The sequence below is a fragment of the Triticum urartu genome, chromosome 6A, assembly GCF_056163025.1.
Source record: "Triticum urartu cultivar PI428250 chromosome 6A, HENAU_Tu73, whole genome shotgun sequence".
NCBI lineage: Eukaryota > Viridiplantae > Streptophyta > Magnoliopsida > Poales > Poaceae > Triticum > Triticum urartu.
In genome coordinates, this window is record NC_141878.1 from 444,949,919 (window position 1) to 444,977,098 (window position 27,180).

The window sequence follows — 27,180 nt, forward strand, 5'->3', positions numbered from 1 at the left end:
CATAGGGAAACAAGTGAATATTGACTCCTTAAAGGGGATAACAACGCTTAAACGGCATGATGCAACGGATTTGCAAGTGTCCCCTTGAAGTATGTGTCCTCGTGATGGCAGATGAAGAAAACGTACTCGTCGTTCCGAAGCTCACAAAGCCCACGTACCGATGATGTGCGTCGCGGTGCACCATACACGACGTCCACCGTAATGGTGGACGTTGTCGTGTCATTACACATGCATCATGTCGAGCCGCACCATGGTGTCTACGACACTGTGTCACGTCTAAGATGTGCCCCCAATGGCCTAGCCACGTGTTGCGGCCACTAGTGGCCCTACTGGCTATCACACACCATGGTCTCCGCCTCGTGGGTTGGCATGTTGCCGCATACTTTCCACTAGGTCCCTAACATGCAAGGATTCAATCTTTTGGGAGTGTAGCATCATAAAAACCTTCATGTGCAACCGTAAACATTTTCAAATGGTACCGACTGAATAAAGGATGTGCAACCATCTTCAAACGATCGCACCTAAGAGCATCTCCAACAGCTCCTGTAAAAATCTCCACATAGAAGTGGTTTTACGGGGTGTTTTAGGGAAAGTTCCCAAAATATGTTTTTTTTATCTTTCATTAAACAAGCATATAAATGGAGCGGATGAGCATCCGAGTAGCAGGCGTCGGTGCGGGGAGGCGGGCGGGCGGCATGCGGCTCATCCGTGTGGGCGGGGTGGTGCAAGGAGGCGTCGGCGTGGCGGTGCATGGTGGTGCGGCCAGTTCCTCCGTCAGGCGGTAGGGCGGCGAGGGTGGCAGAGCCGGCAGGAAGAGGCAGGCGTTGAGGCACCTTGAAAATTCAGTTGTTGCCTCCTGTCAAAGTTTACGAGAAGACTCATCTTACTGTAGACAGAATAAATGTTTAGAGAATTTACGGGATCCGGTAAAAGAAAATACGCGTTTACGCGAACTGTTTGAGAGCCTTTTTTTTCTCAACTTCCCCTAAACGATGGTTATTTTACAGATACAAAATGGTCGGAGATGCTCAACTTCCCCTAAACAATGATTATTTTATGGATACGGGATTGTTGGAGATGCTCTGAAGGCCATAAGCTTCAAAGCATTCCCACGCTCACCTAACTGAACTAGCCTTCAATCATGTGAGCTAGATAAATCTATGTCCTTAGCATGAAAAGTTAGTAGCAAATTTATATATTTATTTTGAACAGGGAAAGGCGCCCGAGGCACCAAATTTCATTCAGCTCAGTAACAGTATACAGCGTGAAGTAGAAAACTCCAAGGGTTGAAGGTAGAACGAAGAGAGATTACATGGCAAGGCACGTTCCTGTGAGATGAACAAAAGCAACTAAAGATAGGTTCCAAAGCACAACTAACCTGTTGAGCAACATTGTAAGCTATCCCATTGATCTCCCTGAAAATGTGAAACACCTCCGGTTGAAGATTGAGAAATCTGCAAGAGTAATTCTATTCGTCCACGGAGTGGAGTCCGCCCAAATATTTCTGGCCACTGCCGCCTTCGCCAAAGAGAGGTTGTCTAAGAAAGGTTGGTTGAGGAACCTGCAAGAGCTGAGTCACCTTGGCTTCAAGAAGAGACTGTGCTTCTGCTTGAAAAGGTGATTGTGTAATCAGTAATCGGGGCAGAAGCTTAACTCTGAATTTGAATTATCCTCTGATCCTGCAAACAGTTGAGGAAAACTCCAATGCCCGTGCAGTGCTTCCGTTCAAGCCTGGAATTTTTGTACATTTGCAAGAGGCATCAGAGTAAATTCTGCTCCTGTAATTAGAAGATCAGACCTGAGTGTCTCTTTATTAGACTGAAAGAATAGCATGGGATGACAGGTTGACAAAATAGCAACAAGTTCAGAACCAAGAAACTTGAGTTCCATGACTTGTTCACACAAGTAAATTAAATTCTGAAGCATCTGACCATAACAAGCCACAGATAGTGATGCCGAATTCTGAAAAAAATGATATTTTGGGAAGCTTAAGCTTCAAACTGTGCTAGTACTCATAATACACAAATACATATGCCACAGAACAGGAAACAAGAATCGAACATGGAGCATCTGATCTGCAAAATAGCTCAAGCAGCAGAGTGTAAGTGCTTCACTGCAAAAAATGAAAAAAAAACCCCAGAGTAACTGTTGATTTCATTAAGTAACCGCTTCTGATTTGAACTAGATGTTTGCAGTGTGTTTTCAACCGACAGCTCAAAGAAGAATAAAAATCGACAAAATCAGAATCGGCGTCTGATTAATAGGATGGATATGCTACCCCACATCATAATTTGCTATCTTCACGGCATTTACTGTCTCTTGTTCATCAAATAGACCAAATGCGGTCAACTGTGACGATCTGCTAGAAGAAAAGAGACCCAAATCTGCAAAACCCTACTCATTTCTTTCTAGAATCGTAGTAACTACATGCAGTCTCACGTCCAAGAATCCTGTACACAACCATGTATAGCAGACTAAGAAAACTAACAAGAACCGCTCTCCCGAGCCAAGAAAACTAACTAGAGTTACGTCAAGAACGCTTCTTGATCAGAAGTTCAGAGGCGGACCAAGAATCGTCAAGAACCAAGAAAGCGCGCGCGCGCGCCCCCGTGTCAGCACCCCGGAGCAGTCTTGGCCACCGTCAGCGAGGCATGCGGCGACTGCGGCGTGGCCCAGATGTTGCACACGGGGCAGCGCGGCGAGATGGCCAGCCACCGATCGACGCAGTCCTGGTGGAAGGCGCGGTTGCAGCCGGGGAGGACGCGCACGGCGCGGCCCGGCTCCATGGCGTCGAGGCAGATGGGGCACAGCGCCTCCTCCTCGTCGTCGACGGCGGCCTCCGCCTGGACGACCCCGCCAAGCCGCCTCAGCTCCGCCTCCGATAGCCCGTTCTTGTCGTCGCCGTCGCCGTCGCCGCTCGTGTCCGGCGTGTCGGGCGGCGGGGCGGGAGGTGGGCCCAGCGCCACGGCCTGGAACAGGTAGCAGAGCCAGACTCCGAGCACCCCGAGCAGGCCGATGGCGAGCGACCCCACGGCCAGGAACACCGCCCAGAGCTGCGCCATCCCTCTGTCTCGTCTCGTCGAGCGCGCGTGGCAGCAGTTACGGGCTCAGGCGCGTGCCATACGTAGTGGAATAGCACAGGACGCAGGTTTTATTTTAGGCTTTATTATTACTCAGGCCTCGTTCGGTTCATATGATATAGAAATATCATCGAAATTAGAAAAATCATAGTGTATCTCATTTTCTATAAGAAAAGAGATGTTATTTGATTCATAAGATATGAATTTTTTCTTTGAGTCTAGGCTAATCATTCTTTTTCTTTAAAATGTAATTTGAAGAATTAGTTCCTATCCTGCAGATGGAATACCATCTGCCGGCCAACCTGCTATGAAGAGCTTGGGGTAAGAAACCTGAGACTGCAATCGCTCTCATACAGAGTGAGGTGAGAATGACTTCGACACACGGACCCGCACAGGCCGTGGCAATGCTTGTTGATGATGCTGGACCCGGATGGTGTTTGATAGTTTGGTGAGCATCATTATGGGCAAAGGGTGCTTCTCTGGAGAGACGGGCAGGCGGATTCATGGTTTCTCAGTGAAAAACACCCCTCCACTTCTCGTTGATCTGGTCGGCACGAGGGTCGTGAACACTCGAACAGTACATCAAGCTTTGATCGACGAACAACAAACAATGGACATATGGCCGTGCAACTCCTTCATGGCCCTCCTACAGATCATGCATCTCCGGCACGACACTGCCCCGATGAATAGAGATACCGAGGTTCCTGATGTTTTTGCTTCGCCAGCCTCGGCCAATGGAGTCTATACTGCCAAGTCCACATATTAGTGCTTATGCCATGGTCTGACTCGATTACCATTCGTGAGCGGCATCTGGCGGAGCTGGCCCCCCTAAAGTGTGAAATATTTGCCTGGCTCATAGTTCAATATCGATTGTGGACATCGGTCATGGGCTCCAAGATCACCCATCCGCTTGTTACACTTGCTTGCAGGAGGAGGACAACCGCGACCACATCGTGACACAATGCGTCTTTGCGAGGGAGGTGTGGCAGAGGTGTTTTGATCTGTTGCAGCTAAACGTGGGTTGCTCGACAACTGCTGATACATTCACTAACTGGTGGACTCGATATAGGAAGCTATTCAGGAGACATGACATGTGTGGTTTTGACACCCTCGTCATTGGGACAATGTGGGCGCTCAAGAAATAGAGGAATGCTAGAGTGTTCGATAGACACCATTAGCTCAGGGGTCCTTTAGACTTAGCCCTTGAAATCTTAGATGAGATCAAGGATTCGAAACTTGTCGGTGTTCGTGTAGACCGCTAGATTGTTTTATGAGGAGTTAGCTTATGTCTCTAGGTGTGTGTGTGTGTGGGTGCCCCATCGATCGATGTTCGCATCGTTCGTTGGACTCTTGTAACTATTTTTCTCTCTTCTATAAAAAATATGGTATGCCATTGGCGTAATCTTGAAAAAAACAAACCCTTCCTACAAACCAAAGGGATCCAAAGATATTATCTTCTACAAAATTCCTATCATTTAGAATTCCTACAAAATTCATGTAAACCAAAGAAGGCCATGATTAGTATGTTTACACGGATAACAATGGGATCATGAGAATATCCCAACCATAAATGACGACCCTAATCTAATGATAAGGAATGCCTAGCAAGATTGTGAGCTTCACAATTTGAGCTCCTAGACTTATGAGCAAAATTGCAATCGGTAAAAGTATCATCGAGCTTCTAATCTCCTTGATAACTCCTTCATGGATGCCCCTGAACCTTCATGAATATGGTTGATGACCGTCTTGCAATCCAAAGAAACGAACAAGTATTGGAGGCCCAAATCATCAACGTTGGAGCTTCATGACATGCTACGGCTTCAAGCAACATAGGATCGACAACCTATAGATAACAAATGTCGATAACCCAGATAGACACCATTTTTATCATGAAAAACCGTCATCGTCGTAACCAAGTTTCTGTCACGAGAGACTCACGTCAACATTAAATTACACCCTTCCATTCGTAGGGGGTACTTCTCGCGTTCCATTGCTCGTGGAGCAGCCCTTGGGGCATGATTGAGGTGTTCGTATAGATGCCAAGTTAGTAATAAATCTTGTGACAAAGAGGTGAGTGGACAATTAAGGGGCTCTAGTTAAGTCCCTCATAAATAAGTTTTATCCTTAGTGTATAGATGGACCAAAGCGTGACTATCATTCATGTACAAGCTTCATGTGACAGCTAAACGGTCATGGGAAGCAACCAATTTTTAGTGTTTGTTTTGCTAATCGCGCTCATGTGCTCCATGAGATTTCGGTCCACCTGAAGGAAATATGCCCTAGAGGCAATAATAAAGTTGTTATTTATATTTGCTTATACCATGATAAATGTTTATTATTCATGCTAGAATTGTATTAACCGGAAACTTAGTACATGTGTGAATACATAGACAAACATAATGTCACTAGTATGCCTCTACTTGACTAGCTTGTTGAATCAATGATGGTTATATTTCCTAACCATAGACATCAGTTGTCATTTGATTAGCGGGATCACATCATTAGAGAATGATGTGATTGACTTGACCCATCTGTTAGCTTAGCACGATGATCGTTTAGTTTGTTGCTATTGCTTTCTCCATAACTTATACATGTTCCTATGACCATGAGATCATGCAATTCCCAAATACCGAAGAAACACTTAGTGTGCTATCAAACGTCACAACGTAACTGGGTGACTATAAAGATGCTCTGCAGGTGTCTCCGATGGTGTTTGTTGAGTTGGCATAGATCGAGATTAGGATTTGTCACTCCGAGTCTCGGAGAGGTATCTCTGGGCCCTCTCGGTAATGCACATCACTATAAGCCTTGCAAGCAATGTGACTAATGAGTTAGTTACGGGATGATGCATTATGGAACGAGTAAAGAGACTTGCCGGTAACGAGATTGAACTAGGTATTGAGATACCGATGATCGAATCTCGGGTAAGTAACATACCCATGACAAAGGGAACAACGTATGTTGTTGTGTGGTTTGACCGATGAAGATCTTTGTAGAATATGTAGGAACTAATATGAGCATCCAGGTTCCGCTATTGGTTATTGACCGGAGATGAGTCTCGGTCATGTCTACGTAGTTCTCGAACCCGTAGGGTCCGCACGCTTAACATTCGATGACGATCGGTATTATGAGTTTATATGTTTTTGATGTATCGAAGGTAGTTCGGAGTCCCGGATTTGATCACGGACATGACGAGGAGTCTCGAAATGGTCGATACATAAAGATTGATATATTAGACGGCTATATTCGGACACCGGAAGTGTTCTGGGTGATTTCGGAGAAAACCGGAGTGCCGGAGGGTTACCGGACCCCCCCAGGTAACTAATGGGCCACATGGGCCTTAGTGGAGAGAGAGAGAGAGGGCCGGCTAGGGCAGGCCACGCGCCCCTCACCCTCTAGTCCGAATTGGACTAGGGAAGGGGGCGGCGCCCCCCCTTTCCTTCTCCCTTCTCCTCCTTCCTTTCCCCCTCCTAGTAGGACTAGGAAAGGGGAGTCGTACTCCTACTAGGAGGAGGACTCCTCCTCTCCAGGCGCGCCACAAGGGCCGGCCAGCCTCCCCCTTGCTCCTTTATATACGGGGGCAGGGGGTACCCTAGGACACACAAGTTGACCATTGATCTGTTAGCCGTGTGTGGTGCCCCCCTCCAGCATAATCCACCTCGGTCATATCGTCATAGTGCTTAGGCGAAGCCCTGCGCCGGAAATGAAGAAAATATGCCCTATAGGCAATAATAAAGTTATTTTTTATTTCCTCATATCGTGATAAATGTTTATTATTCATGCTAGAATTGTATTAACTGGAAACTTAGTACATGTGTGAATACATAGACAAACAGAGTGTCACTAGTATGCCTCTACTTGACTAGCTCATTAATCAAAGATGGTTAATTTCCTAACCATAGACATGAGTTGTCATTTGATTAACGAGATCACATCATTAGGAGAATGATGTGATTGACTTGACCCATTTCGTTAGCTTAGCACTTGATCGTTTAGTTTACTGCTATTGCTTTCTTCATGACTCATACATGTTCCTATGACTATGAGGTTATGCAACTCTCGATTACCGGAGGAACACTTTGTGTGCTAACAAATGTCACAACGTAATTGGGTGATCATAAAGGTGCTCCACAGGTGTCTCCGATGGTACTTTTTGAGTTGGCATAGATCAAGATTATGATTTGTCACTCCGATTGTCGGAGAGGTATCTCTGGGCCCACTCGGTAATGCGCATCACTATAAGCCTTGCAAGCATTGTAACTAATGAGTTAGTTGCGAGATGGTGTATTACGGAACGAGTAAAGAGACTTGCCGGTAACGAGATTGAACTAGGTATTGAGATACCGATGATCGAATCTCGTGCAAGTAACATACCGATGACAAAGGGAACAACGTATGTTGTTATGCGGTTTGACCGATAAAGATCTTCGTAGAATATGTGGGAGCCAATATGAGCATCCAGGTTCCGCTATTGGTTATTGACCGGAGACGTGTCTCGGTCATGTCTACATAGTTCTTGAACCCATAGGGTCCGCACGCTTAAAGTTCGGTGACGATCAGCATTATGAGTTTTTTGTGTTTTGATTTACCGAAGGTAGTTCGGAGTCCCGGACATGATCACGGACATGACGAGGAGTCTTGAAATGGTCGAGACGTAAAGATCAATATATTGGACTATTTTATTCGGACACCGGAAGTGTTCCGGGTGGTTTCAGAGAAAATTGGAGTGCCGGAGGGTTATCGGAACCCCCCCCCCCCCTGAGAGAAATAGTGGGCCTTATGGGCCTTAGTGGAGAGAGAGAGGGCTGGCCTAGGGCAGGTCGCACGCCCCTCCCCCTCTAGGTCCGAATTGGACTAGGAGAGGGGGGCGGCGCCCCCCTTTCCTTCTCCCTCTCCCCCTTCCTTTCCCCCTCCTAGTAGGAGTAGGAAAGAGGGGAGTCCTACTCCTACTAGGAGGAGGACTCGTCCTCCTGGTGCGCCTATAGGGGCCGGCCGGCCTCCCCCCTTGCTCCTTTATATACGGGGGCAGGGGGCACCTCTAGACACACAAGTTGATCTGTTGATCTCTCCCAGCCATGTGCGGTGCCCCCCTCCACCATAATCCACCTCGATCATATCGTAGCGGTTCTTAGGCGAAGCCCTGCGTCGGTAGCATCATCATCACCATCATCATGTCGTCGTGCTGATGAAACTCTCCCGTGAAGCTCTGCTGGATCGGAGTTCGTGGGACGTCATCGAGCTGAACGTGTGCTGAACTCGGAGGTGCCGTGCGTTCGGTACTTGGATCGGTCGGATCGTGAAGACATACGACTACATCAACCGCGTTGTGCTAACACTTCTGCTTTCGGTCTACAAGGGTACATGGACACACTCTCCCCTCTCGTTGCTATGCATTACCATGATCATGTGTGTGCGTAGCATTTTTTTTTTGAAATTACTACGTTCCCCAACAATGGCATCTGAGCCTGGTTTATGCGTAGATGTTATATGCACGAGTAGAACACAAGTGAGTTGTGGACGATACAAGTCATACTGCTTACCAGCATGTCACACTTTGGTTCGGCGGTATTGTTGGATGAAGCGGCCCGGACCGACATTACGCGTACGCTTACGCGAGACTGGTTCTACCGACGTGCTTTGCACACAGGGGACTGGTGATGACCCACAAGTGTAGGGGATCTATCGTAGCCTTTTCGATAAGTAAGAGTGTCGAACCCAACGAGGAGCAGAAGGAAATGATAAGCAGTTTTCAGTAAGGTATTCTCTACAAGCACTGAAATTATCGGTAACAGATAGTTTTGTGATAAGGTAATTTGTAACGAGTAGCAAGTAATAGAAGTAGATAAGGTGCAGCAAGATGGCCCAATCCTTTTTGTAGCAAAGGACAAGCCTGGACAAACTCTTATATGAAGTAAAGCACTCCCGACACATGGGAATTATCGCCAAGCTAGTTTTCATCATGTTCATATGATTCGCGTTCGGTACTTTGATAATCTGATATGTGGGTGGACCGGTTCTTGGGTGTTGTCCTTACTTGGACAAGCATCCCACTTATGATTAACCCCCATTGCAAGCATCCGCAACTACAATAGAAGTATTAAGGTAAACCTAACCATAGCATGAAACATATGGATCCAAATCAGCCCCTTACGAAGCAACGCATAAACTAGGGTTTAAGCTTCTATCACTCTAGCAACCCATCATCTACTTATTACTTCCCAATGCCTCCCTCTAGGCCCAAACAATGGTGAAGTGTCATGTAGTCTACGTTCACATGACACCATTAAAGGGATGACAACATACATCTCATCAAAATATCGAACGAACACCAAATTCACATGACTACTAATAGCAAGACTTCTCCCATGTCCTCAGGAACAAACGTAACTACTCACAAAGCATATTCGTGTTCATAATCAGAGGGGTATTAATATGCATAATGGATCTGAACATATGATCTTCCACCAAGTAAACCAACTAGCATCAACTACAAGGAGTAATCAACACTACTAGCAACCCACAGGTACCAATATGAGGTTTGGATACAAAGATTGGATACAAGAGATGAACTAGGGTTTAAGATGAGATGGTGCTGGTGAAGATGTTGATGGAGATTGACCCCCTCCCGATGAGAGGATCGTTGGTGATGACGATGGTGATGATTTCCCCCTCCCGGAGTGAAGTTTCCCCGGCAGAACAGCTCTGCCGGAGCCCTAGATTGGTTCCGCCAAGGTTCCGCCTCATGGCGGCGGAGTTTTGTCCCGTGAGCTTGCTTGTGATTTTTTTCCTCGAGGAAAGACCTCATATAGCAGAAGATGGGCATCGGAGGGCCACCAGGGGGCCCATGAGGTAGGGGGCGTGCCCAGGGGGGTTGGGCGCGCCCCCCACCCTTGTGGCTGGTGGGTGGCCCCCCTCTGGTACTTCTTGCGCCCAATATTTTCTATATATTCTGAAAAGTGACGACGACATGACAAGGAAGCTAGGAGTTTTATGGGAGACCCCGCGCTAGGAGGAGAGGACGACGAACCCAAGGAGATTTGTTCTGAAGACTACATCATCATAGACGACACCGACTCCAACCCGGATAGTAGTGATGATCACTATGAAGACAAAGCTGGAGCGGATGTCATGGAGTCTTCCACCGATCAAAATTTCTAGTAGAGAAGCTGGAGCGGATATCATGGAGACTACTAGAATCAGGCACTTTGCCATCTACCATGGCAGATGGCAAAGGCACGGACGGCTGATGGCAAAGGGCTTTGCCATCAGCCAGCAGATGGCAAAGGGCTGGCTGAATAAACTTTGGTAAAGGCTTCTTTGTCGTCGGCTGGCAGATGGCAAAGAGCCTGCAGCCTTTGCCATCTGCTAGCGGATGGCGTGCTTTGCCATCCGCCAGAAGATGGCAAAGGCTGCAGGCTCTTTGCCATCTGCCAGCTGATGGCAATGGCAAAGGCTGCAGGCTCTTTGCCATCCGCCAGCTGATGGCAAAGGCTGCAGGCTCTTTGCCATCTGCTGGCGGATGGCAAAGAGAACAAATAGGCCAAACGAGCACTGCACAGATTGCTGCCACGTGGCCTCTTTGCCATCTGCCAGCGAATGGCAAAGCTCTTTGCCATCAGCCAGCAGATGGCAAAGTGCCTATATTGCCTCATTTAATTTTGTTTTCTCTTATATCAATTCATTTTCACAGAAAATCAAACACATATATATATATATGACCAATATAGCATATTCAACACATATTACCAATAGTCATGAACGCAAATATACCCAACACATATCCAACATATGTTACCAGTAGTAGCAAGTTTCATCCATACATATACATAGTTTCATCAATATTACACAGTTTCATCATAGGTAGCAAGTTTTACAAAGTCAAAACAAAAACTAAAGACAAGCACTCCATCAACCCAAGCTTCCGTGATCTGAAGCAAATCTACAAAATGGGAAAGAAGAAAGTTAGAAGAAGAAGACTAGAAGAAGAAGACTAGAAGAAGGAGATTATTATGATGCAACTAAAATGTGAAGATTATTATGATGCAACTTATATCTGTAAAATAGGTCATTTTGGAGCTAAGTATGGTTATTATGTCATTTTTGAGCCAGCTAAGCATACTAAGTCATTTTGGTGTAAAAAATGCTAAGTAAGGTCATTTTGGAACTAATAAGTTTATTATGTCATTTTGGAGCTAGCTAAGCATATGAAGTCATTTCGGAACTAAAATATGTCATTTCGTAAGCATATTATGTCATTCTAGAGCTAGCTAAGCATATTAAGTCATTTGGAGTAAAAAATGCTAAGTATAGGTCATTTTAGAGCTATCTTAGGTTAAATAGGTCAATTTTGAGCTAGCTAAGCATATTAAGTCATTTTGGAGGAAAAAATGCTAAGTATAGGTCATTTTAAAGCTATCCTAGGTTAAATAGGTCAGTTTTGAGCTAATTAAGCAAAGCACTAGGCAAAACTTACCGTTAACCCGTAGGTGAAGGATCGGGGTTCTTGCTCGCGGTAGTGGCAGACGGAGGGGGATCGGGGTTCTAGCTCGCGCCAATGGCAGACGTCGATGCTTGTCGGGAGTTATGCTGCACCAAATTAAAGATCATTTGCAATGTCCTGTTAGCATGATGCAACTCAAATGTGAAGACTAATAAGTAATGTCCATTCAAGTGAAACTCACCGTGTCCGCCGGAGCAATGACTGGCATCGGCGGAGGGGTATGACCGTTCTTCTCGCACATGGACTACACATTTGGTTTTGACGAGTCAGTCATATTAGTTACTAATGAAAGGAACATTGCATGCATGATTTAGCTAATATGCAGAAGAAACTTACTGCGAAGAGCTCGTATATGGCCCGGTTAGCCAAGTCGTTCCGATTCCTCTCCTCCTCCAAAAGCCTAGTCATCCTCTTCTTAGTCTCCCTCTCCCTCTCCGCCGCCTGCCTCCTTTTCTCCGCCAGAAGCTCCTGGGTCTTTGCTCTCTCTTCCTCAATAGCAGCCTGCAACACCACTCCTCTTTAGCATTGTAATCATCGACATCCGCACACATAATGTAATGGAGGAAAGGTATCTGATTCAGTATAACTAACCTTGATTTCGAGATCCATTGGCCGTGGAAGAGGCCTTATCTCAAGATCGGAGCTCGTCTGGCGCCTCTTGATCCGCGGGAGAGTGCTAGTACAACGTATCAGTCCATCCCCAATGGCTAACAAGCCATGGTTCCTCCCGCCACCAGATATCATCACCAGCTCTGGATCAATAGGCTGGCTCGGGTTAAAGTCTGGCCCTTTCCTCGCCTTCCCCTCGTCTTTGTACCTCACGAGCTTGTTGTGGGAGGCGTGGTTGGTGAAGTTCTTTGGATCATCGAGATCAGACTCAGAGAATGCCTTGGCCTTCTTATACGGGGCACTATGAGCCATGGCATAGAGGTCGAATAGCTCTGGCACATCCATCTTGTTGTGCCGCTCCTAAAAGAGAGGAACAAAGTATTAGTTAAGGGCTCAAGCTAGCATGAAGAATGAATTTGTATGAATCATGAAGAAAATCACATACCCAGTTATCCCCGTACTGATATAGGTTAATGCTTATCATGTCCCAAGACCGGAGCTTCAGATGCCTTCCAGGGTTTCCGGGATTCGTCGTGTGATTTGTTTGGTTCATTTCATTCATCATTGCATCATGTGCATTACATCATGTCATCATGCCATCATGTCATTTCTTTTCTTAACTCAACTAAATAAGTGGCATGGATCTTTGATCCATTTAAATCAAGGGAATTCACATGGTGATTCTCTTTATAACATATCCTCCCGATATTAGGGAGCTATATTAAATATTCCATCTTCGGAATCACCCATAACACACATGCAAAATATTTTCCATGTCTATTCCTCTTCGAGTTTGACCTTCAAACCTTGCCAATATTTCTCATCTCTTTTATCGAGGCTCCTCAAAAAAAATCTCAGCCCATTTAGAGTCCTTTCGAATGGGTTTCAAAATTCAAACATGTTGAATTAAATTCAACATGTGCGAATCTTTTGTTCTCCAAAAATCCTCTTGCCATTTTATTTAAATTCCTCACATTTTTGCGAGTCCGGGAAAATTATCCGCGTGTCCAACTTCTTCCCCTAACCTCCCTTTCTTTTCTTTCTTATCTCTGTTTTGTTTTTTTTTCTTTAGAGTCAGAGAGAGAGAAGAGAGAGCCCACCTCCCTGGCCATTTGCTCCTCTCGGCCCAAGGCCTCCCGCGGCCTCCTAGGCCCAGCCGCCTCTACAACCCTAACCTCGCTCAGCCTCTCTCCCTCTCGATCCCCTCCTTCCTCCTGGCGCCGCCACACACACATAGAGAGAGGGGCAGCGCCAGAACCCCGCGCCCGATCCCCTGGTGTTGTGCTCGATCCCCGCGTCTCTCCCTCACCATCTCCCCCGTTCCGCCAGAGGATCCCCTCTCCTCGCCCTTCCATCTTCCCCCGACGATGCCGCCGGCGGCCACCCCGGCCAGCCTCTGGTCACCTGCAGGCGACCTTGTCGCCCCCTGGTTCTCCTCCTAGCCTCGCGCCCGAGCTGCCCGTCCAGGAGCACCACGCCGGCCGCTCGCTCCTGTCCTCCTCGCACTGGATCCGACGAGTCCAAGTGCCGCCGTTCCCGCGTCGCTGCAGGGCCTCCCTCCTGCCGCGAGCTCCACCTCCCATGGCCGCCGCCGCCGTCCTGCCTACCCCACTGGAGCACCCCGCCGCCTCGGGTCTCCTCCGCCCGGGTCCTCTCGCGTCGCCACCCGCAAGTTCCGGCACTACCTCAAGCGCCCCCGCGCCCCTACATCGAGCCTCCAGGGCATGGGTCGACGGATGCCGCCTCCTTTGCACGAGCTCGCCTCCGCCTCTACTCCTGCTGCTGCTCAGCCCTGCTTCGCCTTGCCGCCGCGAGCACCGGATGCTCCGGTGAGCCCGTGCCAGCCAGCAACCTCCTGCTGCCCTTACCCCATGCTTCTACCACTCCTGCGAGCACCCCATCTGTGAAACCTGCCTCCGTCGGAGGCGACCAGTTCATCGTGTCCTTTTGAACGCTATCAACCGAGGCCTTTTTGGTGTTGTTTTGGATCTCGCCAAGGCCTCTTGTTCCTGGGTTTCTGGCAAGCAGCATGAGGACCGAGGACTCGGAGCAACCGGTCCTTCAAGTTTTTCAGAGACCACGCGGAGTCGCCAAGTACCCCGACACCCGGAGCCCCTTGGAAATGTCAAGTTCGACTACCGTAGCGCCGAAGACCTTGGATGCTCGAACGAGTGCTGACTGAAACGCCTAAGTACCACTACTTCCACGACGACCGTTGTCCGCCAAGTACACCTTCGGACACCAAGTTCCTCTTCAAAACGTACGACTACTCGGTGTTGCGTCAAGTACCCTGATGGCCGGAGCCCTCGGATCCATCAAGTTCGTCTATGAACCGAGAACAACTACCGTCTCCGAAGAACCGTGTAACGGAACCGTCAAGTTCGACTATGACTCGTGTACGACTACACGGGATTCATCGGACGCCAAGTTCAACGATGCATCCAGTTCCTCGCCGTGACCCCGAACATCTACGGAAACTCGTGCAACGATAAACATGTACCACTATCATCGCCGAGATCGTGAGAACCTCTACCGTCGACCCTAGAGCATGCGAGAACGACTACTTCCACTACGAATGTCCCGAAAACGTCTACTACCCCTACACCGCATCGAACTCGAACCGCTCTGATAACACACGCTTCAAAGGTATAACCCTGAGACGACCGCCCGTGAATGAAAGCATGTGTGATGTATAAGATGCTCATGCTTGCTCCGTGCTCGAATTGTCGGTGCATGTTGCCCCCTTTTTGCCTTGTCACCGTCGTCGGCCCGTGGGAACCCGGTAACCGGGATCACCCCACCATCTTTTGCACGCTCCCGTCACACTTCCTTTACACCGATATCTCCATGAGCTACCGGAACCGTTATGTTGCCGGGGCATCATTTTTGGAATTGTTGCCGTGGAACCCCCTTCGTTTCCGCCACGATGACAAATGCCTTATATCTTATCATGTCAACATTTTCTTAAAATTGCATAAACTTGAACATGTTATCCGCATCATGTTAACAACATTAAGATGTTTAAAATTGTTGTTTGCTTTAAATTGCTAATGCACATGAGGATATACCGGAATTGTTGTTTGATGTTTCCGGCCTCATTTAAAATGCCTAACTATGTTTTCACTCATGTTTCACCTCTTGCCATGTTAACCATCCTTTAATATTGTTGAGTACCTAACCGGGAGTGAACTAAATAATTGATGTGGTGTTCCGTCAATATGCAAGTCGTTGCATATTGAGCTCCACTTAATTTGTAGGATTGCTTGTGCACTTTGCCATGCCATGCCTCATTAATCCGGACATGCATCATACTTGATTGTGCATCATGCCATGATTATGTGATGGTTGTTTACTATGTTGTGCTTCTTTCCGGTGTTGCTTCTTCGGGTTGGTTCCGATAACGTCGCGTTTGTGAGGAATCGTTTGACTACGTCCGTTTGTCTTCTTCATGGACTCGTTCTTATTTCTTGCGGGATTTCAGGCAAGATGACCATACCCTCGAAATCACTTCTATCTTTGCTTGCTAGATGCTCGCTCTTTTGCTATGCCTATGCTGCGATACCTACCACTTGCTTATCATGCCTCCCCTATTGTTGAACCAAGCCTCTAACCCACCTTGTCCTAGCAAACCGTTGTTTGGCTATGTTACCGCTTTGCTCAGCCCCTCTTATAGCGTTGTTAGTTGCAGGTGAAGATTGAAGTTTGTTCCTTGTTGGAACATGGAGATGTTGTTCCTTGTTGGAACATCTTTACTTGTTGGGATATCACAATATCTCTTATCTAATTAATGCATCTATATACTTGGTAAAGGGTGGAAGGCTCGGCCTTATGCCTGGTGTTTTGTTCCACTCTTGCCGCCCTAGTTTTCGTCATATTGGTGTTATGTTCCCAGATTTTGCGTTCCTTACGCGGTTGGGTTATAATGGGAACCCCTTGACAGTTCACCTTGAATAAAACTCCTCCAGCAATGCCCAACATTGGTTTTACCATTCGCCACCTAGCCTTTTCTTTCCCTTGGGTTCTGCAGACTCAAGGGTCATCTTTATTTAACCCCCCCGGGCCAGTGCTCCTCTGAGTGTTGGTCCGACCGAGTAGACTGCGGGGCCACCTCGGGGCAACTTGAGGGTTGGTTTTACTCGTAGGATGTCTCATCTGAGTGTGCCCTGAGAACGAGATATGTGCAGCTCCTATCGGGATTTGTCGGCACATTCGGGCGGTGTTGCTGGACTTGTTTTACCATTGTCGAGGATGTCTTGTAACCTGGATGCCGAGCCTGATCGGATTGTCTTGGGAGAAGGAATATCCTTCGTTGACCGTGAGAGCTTGTGATGGGCTAAGTTGGGACACCCCTGCAGGGATTTTGAACTTTCGAAAGCCGTGCCCATGGTTATGGGCAGATGGGAATTTGTTAATGTCCGGTTGTAGAAAACCTGAAGTTGATCTTAATTAAAATACATCAACCGTGTGTGTAACCGTGATGGTCTCTTCTCGGCGGAGTCCGGGAAGTGAACACGGTGTTGGAGTAATGTTTGACGTAGGTTGTTCTAGGATCACTTCCTGATCATAGTTGTTCGACCGTGCCGTTGCTCTCTCTTCTCGCTCTCATTTGCGTATGTTAGCCACCATATATGCTAGTCGCTTGCTGCAGCTCCACCTCATACCTTTTACCCTTCCTATAAGCTTAAATAGTCTTGATCGCGAGGGTGTGAGACTGCTGAGTCCCCGTGACTCACAGATACTTCCAAAACCAGCTTGCAGGTGCCGAGGATACCGTGCAGATGACGCAACCAAGCTCAAGGAGGAGCTCGATGAAGATCTTGTCCTTTGTGTTGTTTCGTTCTAGTTGATCAGTAGTGGAGCCCAGTTGGGGTCGTGTAACACCCTCGATGCGACTATAGCTCCCACGTGTCGAGGCACGACTTAGAGACATAATCGCATAGAAGGCATATGTCGCAAGTTAGGCAATCTTCACAACATCCCATGTAATATGAATAATAAAGGGAAGAACATAGTTGGCTTACACTCGCCACGTCACATCAAAGTACATAAATAACATCCATCATACAAACACTCATGGCCCGACTACGGCGCCAAAATAGAAGAAAACCCAACATGCGACAACGGTCCCGAATCAAACCCCAACTAGGCACCACTACTGATCATCGGGAAAGGAAACGTAGTAACGCTGAGAGTCCTCGTCGAACTCCCACTTGAGCTCGTACTCGTCACCTGGAGCGGAATCACCTGGACCTGCATCTGGAGTTATAGTATCTGTGAGCCACAGGGACTCAGCAATCTCGCACCCTCGCGATCAAGACTATTTAAGCTTATAGGAAGGGGTAAGGCAAATATATGTGGAGCTGCAGCAAGCGACTAGCATATATGGTGGCTAACTTATACGCAAAAGAGAGTGAGAAGAGGAGGCAAAGCGCGAGCGAGAAACTAGAGAGCAACCTGTGCAAACATAACTCCAACACCGTGTCCACCTCCCGGACTCCGCCGAGAAGAGGCCATCACGGTAACACACTCAGTTGATTCATTTTAATTAGTTAAGGTTCAAGTTATCTACAACCGGACATTAACAAATTCCCATCTGCCCATAACCGCGGGCACGGCTTTTGAAAGTTCAATCCCTGCAGGGGAGTCCCAACTTAGCCCATGACAAGCTCTCACGGTCAACGAAGGAATAGACCTCCACCCGAGTCACACCGATCAGACTCGGTAACCCGGTACAACAAGACAATTCGACAGGTTAAAACAAGACCAGCAACACCGCCCGAATGTGCCGACAAATCCCGATAGGAGCTGCACATATCTCTTTCTCAGGGCACACTCAGATTGTCCTAGGTACGGGTAGGCCAGCCCAGAGTTGCCCCTGGTGGCCACCGGTAGCTGACAGGTGGACCAACACTCAGAGGAGCACTGGCCCGGGGGGGTAAAATAAGATGACCCTTGAGTCTGCAGAACCCAAGGGAAAGAAAAGGCTAGGTGGCAAATGGTAAAACCAATGTTGGGCATTGCTGGACAAGCTTTAATCAAGGCGAAATATCAAGGGGTTCCCATTATAACCCAACCGCGTAAGGAACGCAAAATCCGGAAACATAACACCGGTATGACGGAAGCTAGGGCGACAAGAGTGGAACAAAACACTAGGCGAGAGGCCGAGCCTTCCACCCTTTACCAAGTATATAGATGCATTAAGATAGCAAGATAATATAATGATATCCCAACAAGTAAATAAAAGATGTTCCAACAAGGAACGGCCTCCAATCTTCACCTGCAACTAGCAACGCTATAAGAGGGGCTGAGCAAAGCGGTAACATAGCCAATCAACGGTTTGCTAGGACAATGGTGGGTTAGAGGTTTCAACATGGCAATTGGGAGGCTTACAAGAAAAAGGTAGGCATCGTAGCATTGGCATAGCAAGAGCGAGCAAACTAGCATAGCAAAGATAGTAGTGATTTCGAGGGTATGATCATCTTGCCTACACAGTTGTCAGAGTTGACTGGATCCTCACAAGCAAACTCAACGGGCTCCTCGGTAGCGAACTCGTCTCTCGGCTCTACCCAAACAAGACAAACAAGCAACAAGGATACAATCAACCACGTGCAAGACCAAGCAATATGATGAAATGATGATATGCTATGCGGGATGCGATGCGGGATGCAAAATGCAAGATATGATAGGAAATGCATGAACCTGGCCTCCACTTGTAATTCCAAGGGTTCCACTGGAAAGATGAGATGAAATCGCTTGAAAATGATATAAAGAACGCTGGAATCGGAGTTACGGTTTGGAAATGGCAAGCGTTTCAAAAATGACACCGGTCTGCGATTTACAGCAAGTAGGCATCTAAATGCAACGAAATGAACATGCTACAGCCACCAAACATGACAACAAAATACATGTCAGGGATGCACACAAGTTGCTTAACAAAAGACTAGCACTGAGCTACGGCCAATTCATCCATTATGAGGTTCAAACAAGCATGGCAAAAACGCAAATGCAAAACAGATTCCAGACTTAGTGAAATTAACACTTGTCTGAAATTTCAGATCACGAAGCCCTCTTTGGAGCAGCAAAACAACATGAAACATGACCTGATTAAGACAAGTAAGAACATGGCATGGAGCTACTCAATAAGCTTAACAAAAGACCCAAAGTGACCTGGGGCCAAAAGGGTTCACAGAATATACTAACGGGCACACGAACATAGCAAAAACATAATCAGTTTTCAGACTTAGTGAAAACTGAGACATGCTGAAATATAACTCACGAAGGCATGTTTACGAGCTCGATGCACTCACCACGGTGCAAGTCACGGCAAGACAAGCATACATCCTTAAATAAGGCACAAAGTACAAGCTAGACATGGCAAGAACAATGACATATCGTGCATGGATCAACTACAACAACATCGGCAAAATCGCAAACTAGTTGACGATCTGCCCAGATTCACCACGAAGCAAAAGTAGAGCTCGATTGGCTCAAGCTAGCGTGCTCCATAATTGCAAAAAAAGACATGGATGGATAGATCATAACAAGATTAACAAAACTCCTTTACCGATCATCCTCAAAAGAGGCACGGATCACTAGGAAACAAGCTGAACATAGGGCATCATGAACTAAATAATCCCAGACTTAGTGAAAACTACTAAGTCCCTGAAAACTGATTTACCGGGTGCCTCACTTTGCAAGCTTGCACAAGTCACCACACACAACACAAAAATGCATGGGTTGCACCTATGGAAAGAAGACAAAATCCTTAACAAAACATATGAAGGACTCACATGCATAGCATGCACACAATAAACATGGCAAATATGACAAAAGTCTAAGATGAACTAACCGATATGACAATTAACTCACGAAGCCTCCTTCTAACAGCATTTTCAGACTCGTCGAGGCGAACATTTTGATATGCTATATGTCCAAATCGGAGCTACGGATGCGGAGATACGGCCGGTCAAAGTAGGCATAAAAAATTAGGGTTCGGGGGAACAAAAGTCAACCGGGGGGATTTTTGGATCTGGATCTGGCACTGTTCACGGCGCGACTCCCGAGGTTGACCGGACTTGGAGCTCGCCGGAGTTCGTCGGTGGCCGGAGCAGGTGGGGAGACGGCGGTGGCCCGAGGCGGCGGAGCAGCGCGCGGGGTCGGCGGCGGTGGCCCGAGGCGGCGGCGGCCCGAGGCGGCGGTGGCCCGAGGCGAGGCGGCGCCGGGAGGTGAGGTCGCGGCGGCCGGCGGCGGCTGGGCGGCGAGCTCCCATGGCGGAGCTCGGCCGTCCCGGAGGGAGACGACGCGGGGAGGAGGCGAGGTCGGGGCCCGGGTGGCGACACGGGAGGGCCTGCCCCGGGCTTCGGCGGGCCGGCGGCGGGGAAGTGGTCCGCCCGCCACGTGGCGCTTGGGGAGTGGGCGAGGGGGCGCGGCGGACTTGTCCGGCTAGGCTCCGGACATGTCCGTCGGCGGCACGGAGATGTTTTTTTTCTAGGGTTGGACGGGGAGAGATGCGGGATTTGGAAAGGGGGGCTATATATAGGCATAAGTGGAGTTAGGAGAGTCCAAATGAGGTGCGGTTTTCGGCCACGCGATCGTGATCGAACGCTCTAGATGATGGAGATGAGTTTGGTGGGTTTTGGGCCAAATTTGAGGGGTGTTGGGCTGCAACACACATGAGGCCTTTTCGGTCCCTCGGTTAACCGTTGGAGTATCAAACGAAGTCCAAATGATACGAAACTTGACAGGCGGTCTACCGGTAGTAAACCAAGGCCGCATGACAAGTCTCGGTCCAATCCGGAAATGTTTAATCCCCACACACAAAACAAAGGTAGAAATGACCACCGGAGGAGAACGAAGCGCCGGAATGCAAAACGGACAACGGGGAAAATGCTCGAATGCATGAGACGAACACGTATGCAAATGCAATGCACATGATGACATGACATGAGATGCATGAAAACGAAAACAACACACGGAGACAAAGACCCGAACCCGAGAAATAAATATAACTTAACGCCGGAAACGGCAAGAGTTGGAGTACAAATTGGGAAAGTTATATCTGGGGCATTACAGGTCGATCGGGGACCTTGTCGCATTTGGGGTTCTTCTTTTATTTTGGTTCCGTAGTCGGACCTTGATTGTATTTGGATGTTGTAATGTTGTATTCATGTATTTGTGTGAAGTGGCGATTGTAAGCCAACTATGTATCTTTTCCCCTATTGTATTACATGGGTTGTTTGTGAAGATTACCTCACTTGCGACATTGCTTTCAATGCGGTTATGCCTCTAAGTCGTGCTTCGACACGTGGGAGATATAGCCGCATCGAGGGCGTTACAAGTTGGTAATCAGAGCCTTCCCCGACCTTAGGAGCCCCCTGCTTGATCGAATCGCTGGTGTTATTGAGTCTAAAAATGTTTTGAGTCATTTAGGAATTATATATATCGGAGAGTTAGGACTTCTTTTTACTCCTATGTCCCTTCATCGCTCTGGTGAGGCATCTTGACGTAGAGTTTTGACTCTTCTCTTCTCAAATTTCACTAAAAAAAATTTAGGATCACGTGGGTATCTTGGAATCATTCCGATGGTTTTGTGACGAGAACATTGTTCTTGGTGCCTCCTGTCATTTAGGGGTTGTGGCAGTGTCCCGGGGAGTTGAGCTCCGAGGTGTTGTCGTCAAAATTTTATCGTTGCAGTTCTGGAATACCTGAGTTTAGTTTCGCCGACATCGAAAATCTCTTTTATACAGTTGTTGGTGAGATAACCTCGACGCCACCCAGTACTGGGGCGGGAGTTCGGGAGTATTGCCATAACTCATATAACGGATGCTTTTCGAAGGTTGAGGTAGATGATTTCCGAAGGTTTCTTGGTTATGTGTTGAAGGATGGATACAGCTGGATGTAGGATTTGTTAGTTTGGGTGAGATATTATGCTTCCCCTGTATCCCCAGCACCTGATTGCATAGCCGGAAAATTTCGGGAGTTTATAAGTGGGAATTCAGTAGCTCTTAGGATATCTTTCCGACAGATGTATGATACGAAATTGGGGTTCGACGTCTAGTGGTCCGCCTATTCACGGTTGGTTTTACAGTGGTCTCGTTGTGTCTTAAAGAGTCCTTGGCTATGCCGACTCGGGAACGCTTCGTATGTCATGTGCACTGCCTTGTACATGATGGTGCTGTATGATCGAGCCCGTGTAGGCCCCACCACGAAAACTTCGGACGAAATCTCTATCATATGTTTGTTCCGGCTTATTCTGCAAGCCAATCCTTTGTTTTTCTTTTGGTTTGTGGTATTCGAGTTGCTTCGAAGTCAAATGTGGATTCCATACCTTTCCCCAAATGGTGTTCTCATACTCCGATGTGAATACTAATCCTTCTCGATCATCGAGTTTGTCATGTCAATCCTTTTCACTGGTGTGCTTCTCTTCAAGTGGATCCGATCATTTCAACATCCGCAAGATCAAGTATCAGTTTCTTCTGAACGGTGTTTGTTTCATCCGTCTCCAAGTTGCCTTTGTTTTTCCCGCCCTCCCACCCTTGTTTCTTCAAGGACTCAGATTTCTTAATCAGGTATCTTTTTATTCATGTGAAGTCTCTCCATTCTTTTCCTTCATGTTCTTACCCGGTGATTCTCATGAAGATTCTAACGGAGCTTCAAGTTCGTCACTCTTCACTCGTTTTCTTCTCCGGTGGATTGAAATCAAGCTTTCGGTGTTGATCTCATATCCCTTTTTCCTCGTTTCAAATACCTTCTCATGCCGGTGCACCTCTTTATCATTCACTTCTCGTTATTCAATTGTTCCGGAGTGCTGAAGATATCTCAGAAGACTCATGGTTACATTCTCGATCCATTCAGGTTATTTCGAGGTTGTTATCTCATTCAAGTCATTTTATTTAACCGTTACAAATCTCTCTTCCAAGCAATCGTTCTACGGTGTTTCTTTTGAGTGGGCCCTAACCCACAGGTCTTTTCCCAGGATCTTACCTGACTCTTCTTATTTTCCCGGAGCTATCCTCAAATTTTATTTTCGAAGTTTGACGTAAGAATGATTGTCATCAGTCTTATGTTTTTCTCCAAGATCTTTCAAATTCTTTTCATCGTTGGTTCAACCTTTCCGTTCTTCATTCCGGAGTGTCTAAATAATTCATGACGGTGTTTCTCGTCGTCATTCTCAACTTTTGAAGACCGAAGAAGAATTTTCCTCCATATCTTGCTCCATTCTCTTCAAGATTCATGGGTCTAGCTTGATGCCATCCTCTCATAATTGTTTTTGAGCGCGAGAATTCTTTTCACCCATCCGGAGCATTTCATGAGTTGTTTTCCATTTCTTTCCTCCGAAGGCCATCTTTACAAATATTATTCATTTCAGCTTTCAGCTCGCATTCTCCAAATCTTACCGGTACACCGTTCAAATATCCTCTAATCAGTTCATGATCTCTTCGTTCTCATGGATCTAAATTCTCTCAAGCATCTTCGTTATTTGCTAATTCTTACCAGCGATTCTTCCCTTTTACTTCGTTCGTTTTCAATTCTTACGGTGGTTCGTTCAAGAGTTCCCTTCCTTGGTTATCATATCAATTCATTCGTTGTTTTCCAAATCCCACCGGTGGTTCGTTGAAGACCTTCCTCAAGTTTGCGCTATATCTATATTAATTCTTTCAATGAGAATAAGTAGTTTGCCAAATCCGTGGCTTGTCATCAATCTAAATTGGTGAAGGATGCGCACAATGTAATTCTTATTCTTTGTTTCATCCAAGTGATTAATTCCTTAGTCCGGAGGTTCATCAAAATTCTTGATCTCATTTGTTAATCTTTCTTTTCCTGGAGTTCCAAGCTCTCTCATTTCTCTCATCATGAAGATACATCTAATCATTGTAAGTCTTCACTTTGTGTTTTCAACTTCTCTTTCATTTCGATTGATCATTTCTTTTGTTACCGGAGTTCTTCATGGAGGCTCTACATGATGGTTCATAAAGGATTTAATTCCTTCTCGAAGTGTTCATCAAGATTCTTTTCAAAGGAGCTCATGCATTCTTCATTTTGCAATCCGGAGTGCAATTCGTTCACGCATATCTTTTGAGGTGGTCTTATGTCATTCTTGATAATTTCCCTTTGTGCTCCGTGATTCTCAAGTTATCAAGAATGGGATATATTAAATCCATCAATCTCGTCATTGGAATTATCTTGGGTTATATTTCACCTAAAGCCTTCCCTAAGGATTGTTGCTATCTATGGTTCTTATAAATGACCCAAGATCTTGTCACAGCCCCAGTTCAGGCCTTGCCTGCCTTTGCATTAGCCTCCATGCATCATGTCTAAATTCTATTAATTTTGAAATGGGGACTGATAAACCCTAGCAGCAAGTGAAATACAACTAGGGTCAAATTAAATCTTTTCCATCTACCCAAAATGGCTTTTAGAAAAGTTCATCAATTTTGGAATGGGTGAAAACTTCTTCCAAAAATGATGCACACATTTCTAGGACATTTCTGGATTTTGGAGTTAATTCATACGTATTTGCATTTGGACAATTAAATGCTATATAATATATTAAATGTCCAAATAATTCTGAACTTAAGTGAGGGCTGTTGGAAATATTCCATACAGAGCCCACAATTATTTTCAGGGTTTTAGAAAATGCCTTAGCATTTTAATTAAGTCAAAACAATTACAGAAAAATAGAAAACAGAAACTAAATAAAAGAGAGAGAGAGAAGGAACAAACCTGGGCCTCCCCTGTGCTAGGCCCAGCCACCTGGCCGGCCCACCGAGGGCAGGGGCGTCTTCTTCCTCCTGCTAGAAGGCAGAGGAGAAGACAGCCACGGCGCCGCGGCGTGCCACGCCAGCAGCTGCCTGCCTGGCTGCCCCCTCGTCGCCCTGGACTTCCTCTGCGATGCCCCGCTACCGCCTGGACCCCTTAACACTCTCGCTCTCTCCCTGCCTCGCTCTCTCTCCCAAAGCCGAGCGGAGCCATCGCCGCCTCTCGTCGTTGCCGTGTCCACCGCCTCTCCCTCGCTTCCCCGACCAGTCCAGGCGCTCCGCCACATCGTCCTCGACCTCTCCGCCAAGTCAAGAAAGCCGGGACGCACCGCAGCACCGCCATCGCCGTCTTCTTCAACCTCGGTCCGCCGAGATCACCGGCGACCGTGCGCCCGCTCCGTTGCTTCCCCGAGCTCCCCAAGACCACCGCTGCACTCCCCGTGAGCTTCTCCTTCGATCCCCACTTCCCCCCTGCTCATTTGCGCCGTGTAGTCGCCGCCCTCTTCGAGCCCGAGAGAATCTCGCCGCCGGCCATGGCGTAGCCGTGGCCACACCCGCGCAAGCTCGCAACCGAGCACTTCACCGCACTTGCTGTGTCCCCAGGAGCCCACAGCACCCCTCCGCACCTCCTGCTGTGCCTCCTAGCGACGACCCCAAGCTCGCCCGAGCTCTGGCAACCGCCAACGTCGTCGTCGGCGTCTTTTCCGGCCACCCCAGGCCCGGCTACTGCTTCCAGGCGATGCGCTGCAATGCCAGCTACCCGTAGAGACCAATCGCGGCTCAAACCGCGGCCTGTACGCGAAACCCGAGCAACTCCGGTGAGTTGCCGCCACGGTTTTGGTCACCGCCGGCTGAACTCCGGTGACTCCGACGTGGCACACTTAGTTAACACTAATGACGCCATTAGCTAATCACTGTGCCACTGACGGATGGGCCCCACGTGCTAATTAACCCCAGGATTTATTCCCTGTTTAACTTAGACTAAACCACCAGGCCCACACGTCAGGTTGACTTTGCTGACGTGGCCTTTGACCGGTCCCACCTGTCATTGACTCGAGCCAGCACTGTGTCACTGACCAGTAGGCCCCACTGGTCAGGTTTGACCTGGCCAGCCACAGTTGACCTGATGACATCACTCTTACGTCATGCTGACGCAGTAAAATCTTTTCTGCATTTTAAATAAATCTAAATGATTTATTTATTTCAGAAAATATCCAAAACTTTGAAAAATCATAGAAAATAATCTATAACTCAGATTGAAAAGATTTATATATGAAAAATTATCATAAAAATTCAAGGAATCCATCTGTGCCATTTTCATGCATGTTTGAGCAAGTTAACCTCACTGTTTGGGATGAAACATGATTAGGGCAAATTTCATAATAGGTTTGGAGTTGGAATTTGATATAGTTTTGAATTCCACTTCAATTTAAATGACTTTCTGTTGCATTAGCCCAAATCACAACATATTACCATGTCATGATCATGCATCATATTGTTGCATTGCATTGATTGTATTCTTCCTTATTTGCCGGTAATTGCCCCCTCTCAGTAGACGTTGTTTCCGACGACGTGATCGATGACACCGATGAAGAGCTATTCTATCTTCAGAAGTGCCAGGCAAGCACAACCCCCTTGTTCATTCCGATACAAGCCCACTCTCTCGCTCCTGCTCTCTTTTACTGCATTAGGACAACAACGATTCATCTGTTACTTGTTGCGGTAGTTGAACCCCTTATCCTCTGCATGACCTGTCATTGCCACAGTAAATAGATGAAACCCACTAGCATGAGTAGGAGTTGTTTGAGCCCTGATGTGCCTACTCATTCATGCTTGTTTGTCATGCCTGCTACTGCTTAGAGTTGAGTCAGGTCTGATTCATCGGGGGTGAATTGGAACAGTGATGAACATGTCCTACTGTGTGTGAGCTAAGTGTGTGAACATGATTTGGTAAAGGTAGCGGTGAGAGGCCATGTAGGAGTACATGGTGGGTTGTCTCATTGCAGCCGTCCTCAGGAACTGAGTTCTGTGTCTGTGATCCATAAACAGCTACTACCACTCATTGGGATCCTTAATTGACCCTCTCGGCTTCTTAATCACCCTAGTACTCTGTCCAGGAGTTGCAACTAGTTTCTGGTGTTTGTAGGTTATGTGTTGGCGGCCGTGCGTAGCGCTGACCCTAGGGGTGGGCTATGTTGCAGTAGATACACCGTGGCACGGTGTACCGGGCACC

The 27,180-nt window shown here is 47.2% G+C and overlaps 2 protein-coding genes across 2 annotated transcripts; both read right to left on the bottom strand.

Annotated features, from left to right (window-relative positions):
• Nucleotides 1–480: 480 nt before the first annotated feature.
• LOC125512238 (E3 ubiquitin-protein ligase ATL23-like) lies at nt 481–3,115 on the bottom strand. Its single transcript, XM_048677332.2, has 2 exons — nt 1,379–3,115; nt 481–856 (listed from the first exon to the last, which is right to left on the bottom strand). The coding sequence occupies exon 1, from the start codon at nt 3,060–3,062 to the stop codon at nt 2,613–2,615; it is 450 nt and encodes a 149-aa protein (XP_048533289.1). The 5' UTR covers nt 3,063–3,115; the 3' UTR covers nt 481–856; nt 1,379–2,612.
• An 8,438-nt stretch (nt 3,116–11,553) lies between these two features.
• On the bottom strand, nt 11,554–12,501 carry LOC147965620 (uncharacterized). Its single transcript, XM_087526864.1, has 4 exons — nt 12,172–12,501; nt 11,917–12,081; nt 11,762–11,824; nt 11,554–11,666 (listed from the first exon to the last, which is right to left on the bottom strand). Exons 1-4 carry the CDS (start codon nt 12,499–12,501, stop codon nt 11,622–11,624), a joined length of 603 nt encoding a protein of 200 aa, XP_087382990.1. The 3' UTR covers nt 11,554–11,621.
• Nucleotides 12,502–27,180: the final 14,679 nt, after the last annotated feature.

Excerpts from the sequence above, each read along its gene's own strand:
- LOC125512238 (XM_048677332.2), bottom strand. The coding sequence starts at position 3,062 with ATGGCGCAGCTCTGGGCGGTGTTCCTGGCCGTGGGGTCGCTCGCCATC.
- LOC147965620 (XM_087526864.1), bottom strand. The coding sequence starts at position 12,501 with ATGGCTCATAGTGCCCCGTATAAGAAGGCCAAGGCATTCTCTGAGTCT. Across the intron at positions 12,082-12,171 it reads CAATGGATCTCGAAATCAAG|GCTGCTATTGAGGAAGAGAG; the intron begins GTTAGTTATACT and ends GTGGTGTTGCAG. Across the intron at positions 11,667-11,761 it reads TCATTGCTCCGGCGGACACG|CATAACTCCCGACAAGCATC; the intron begins GTGAGTTTCACT and ends AATTTGGTGCAG.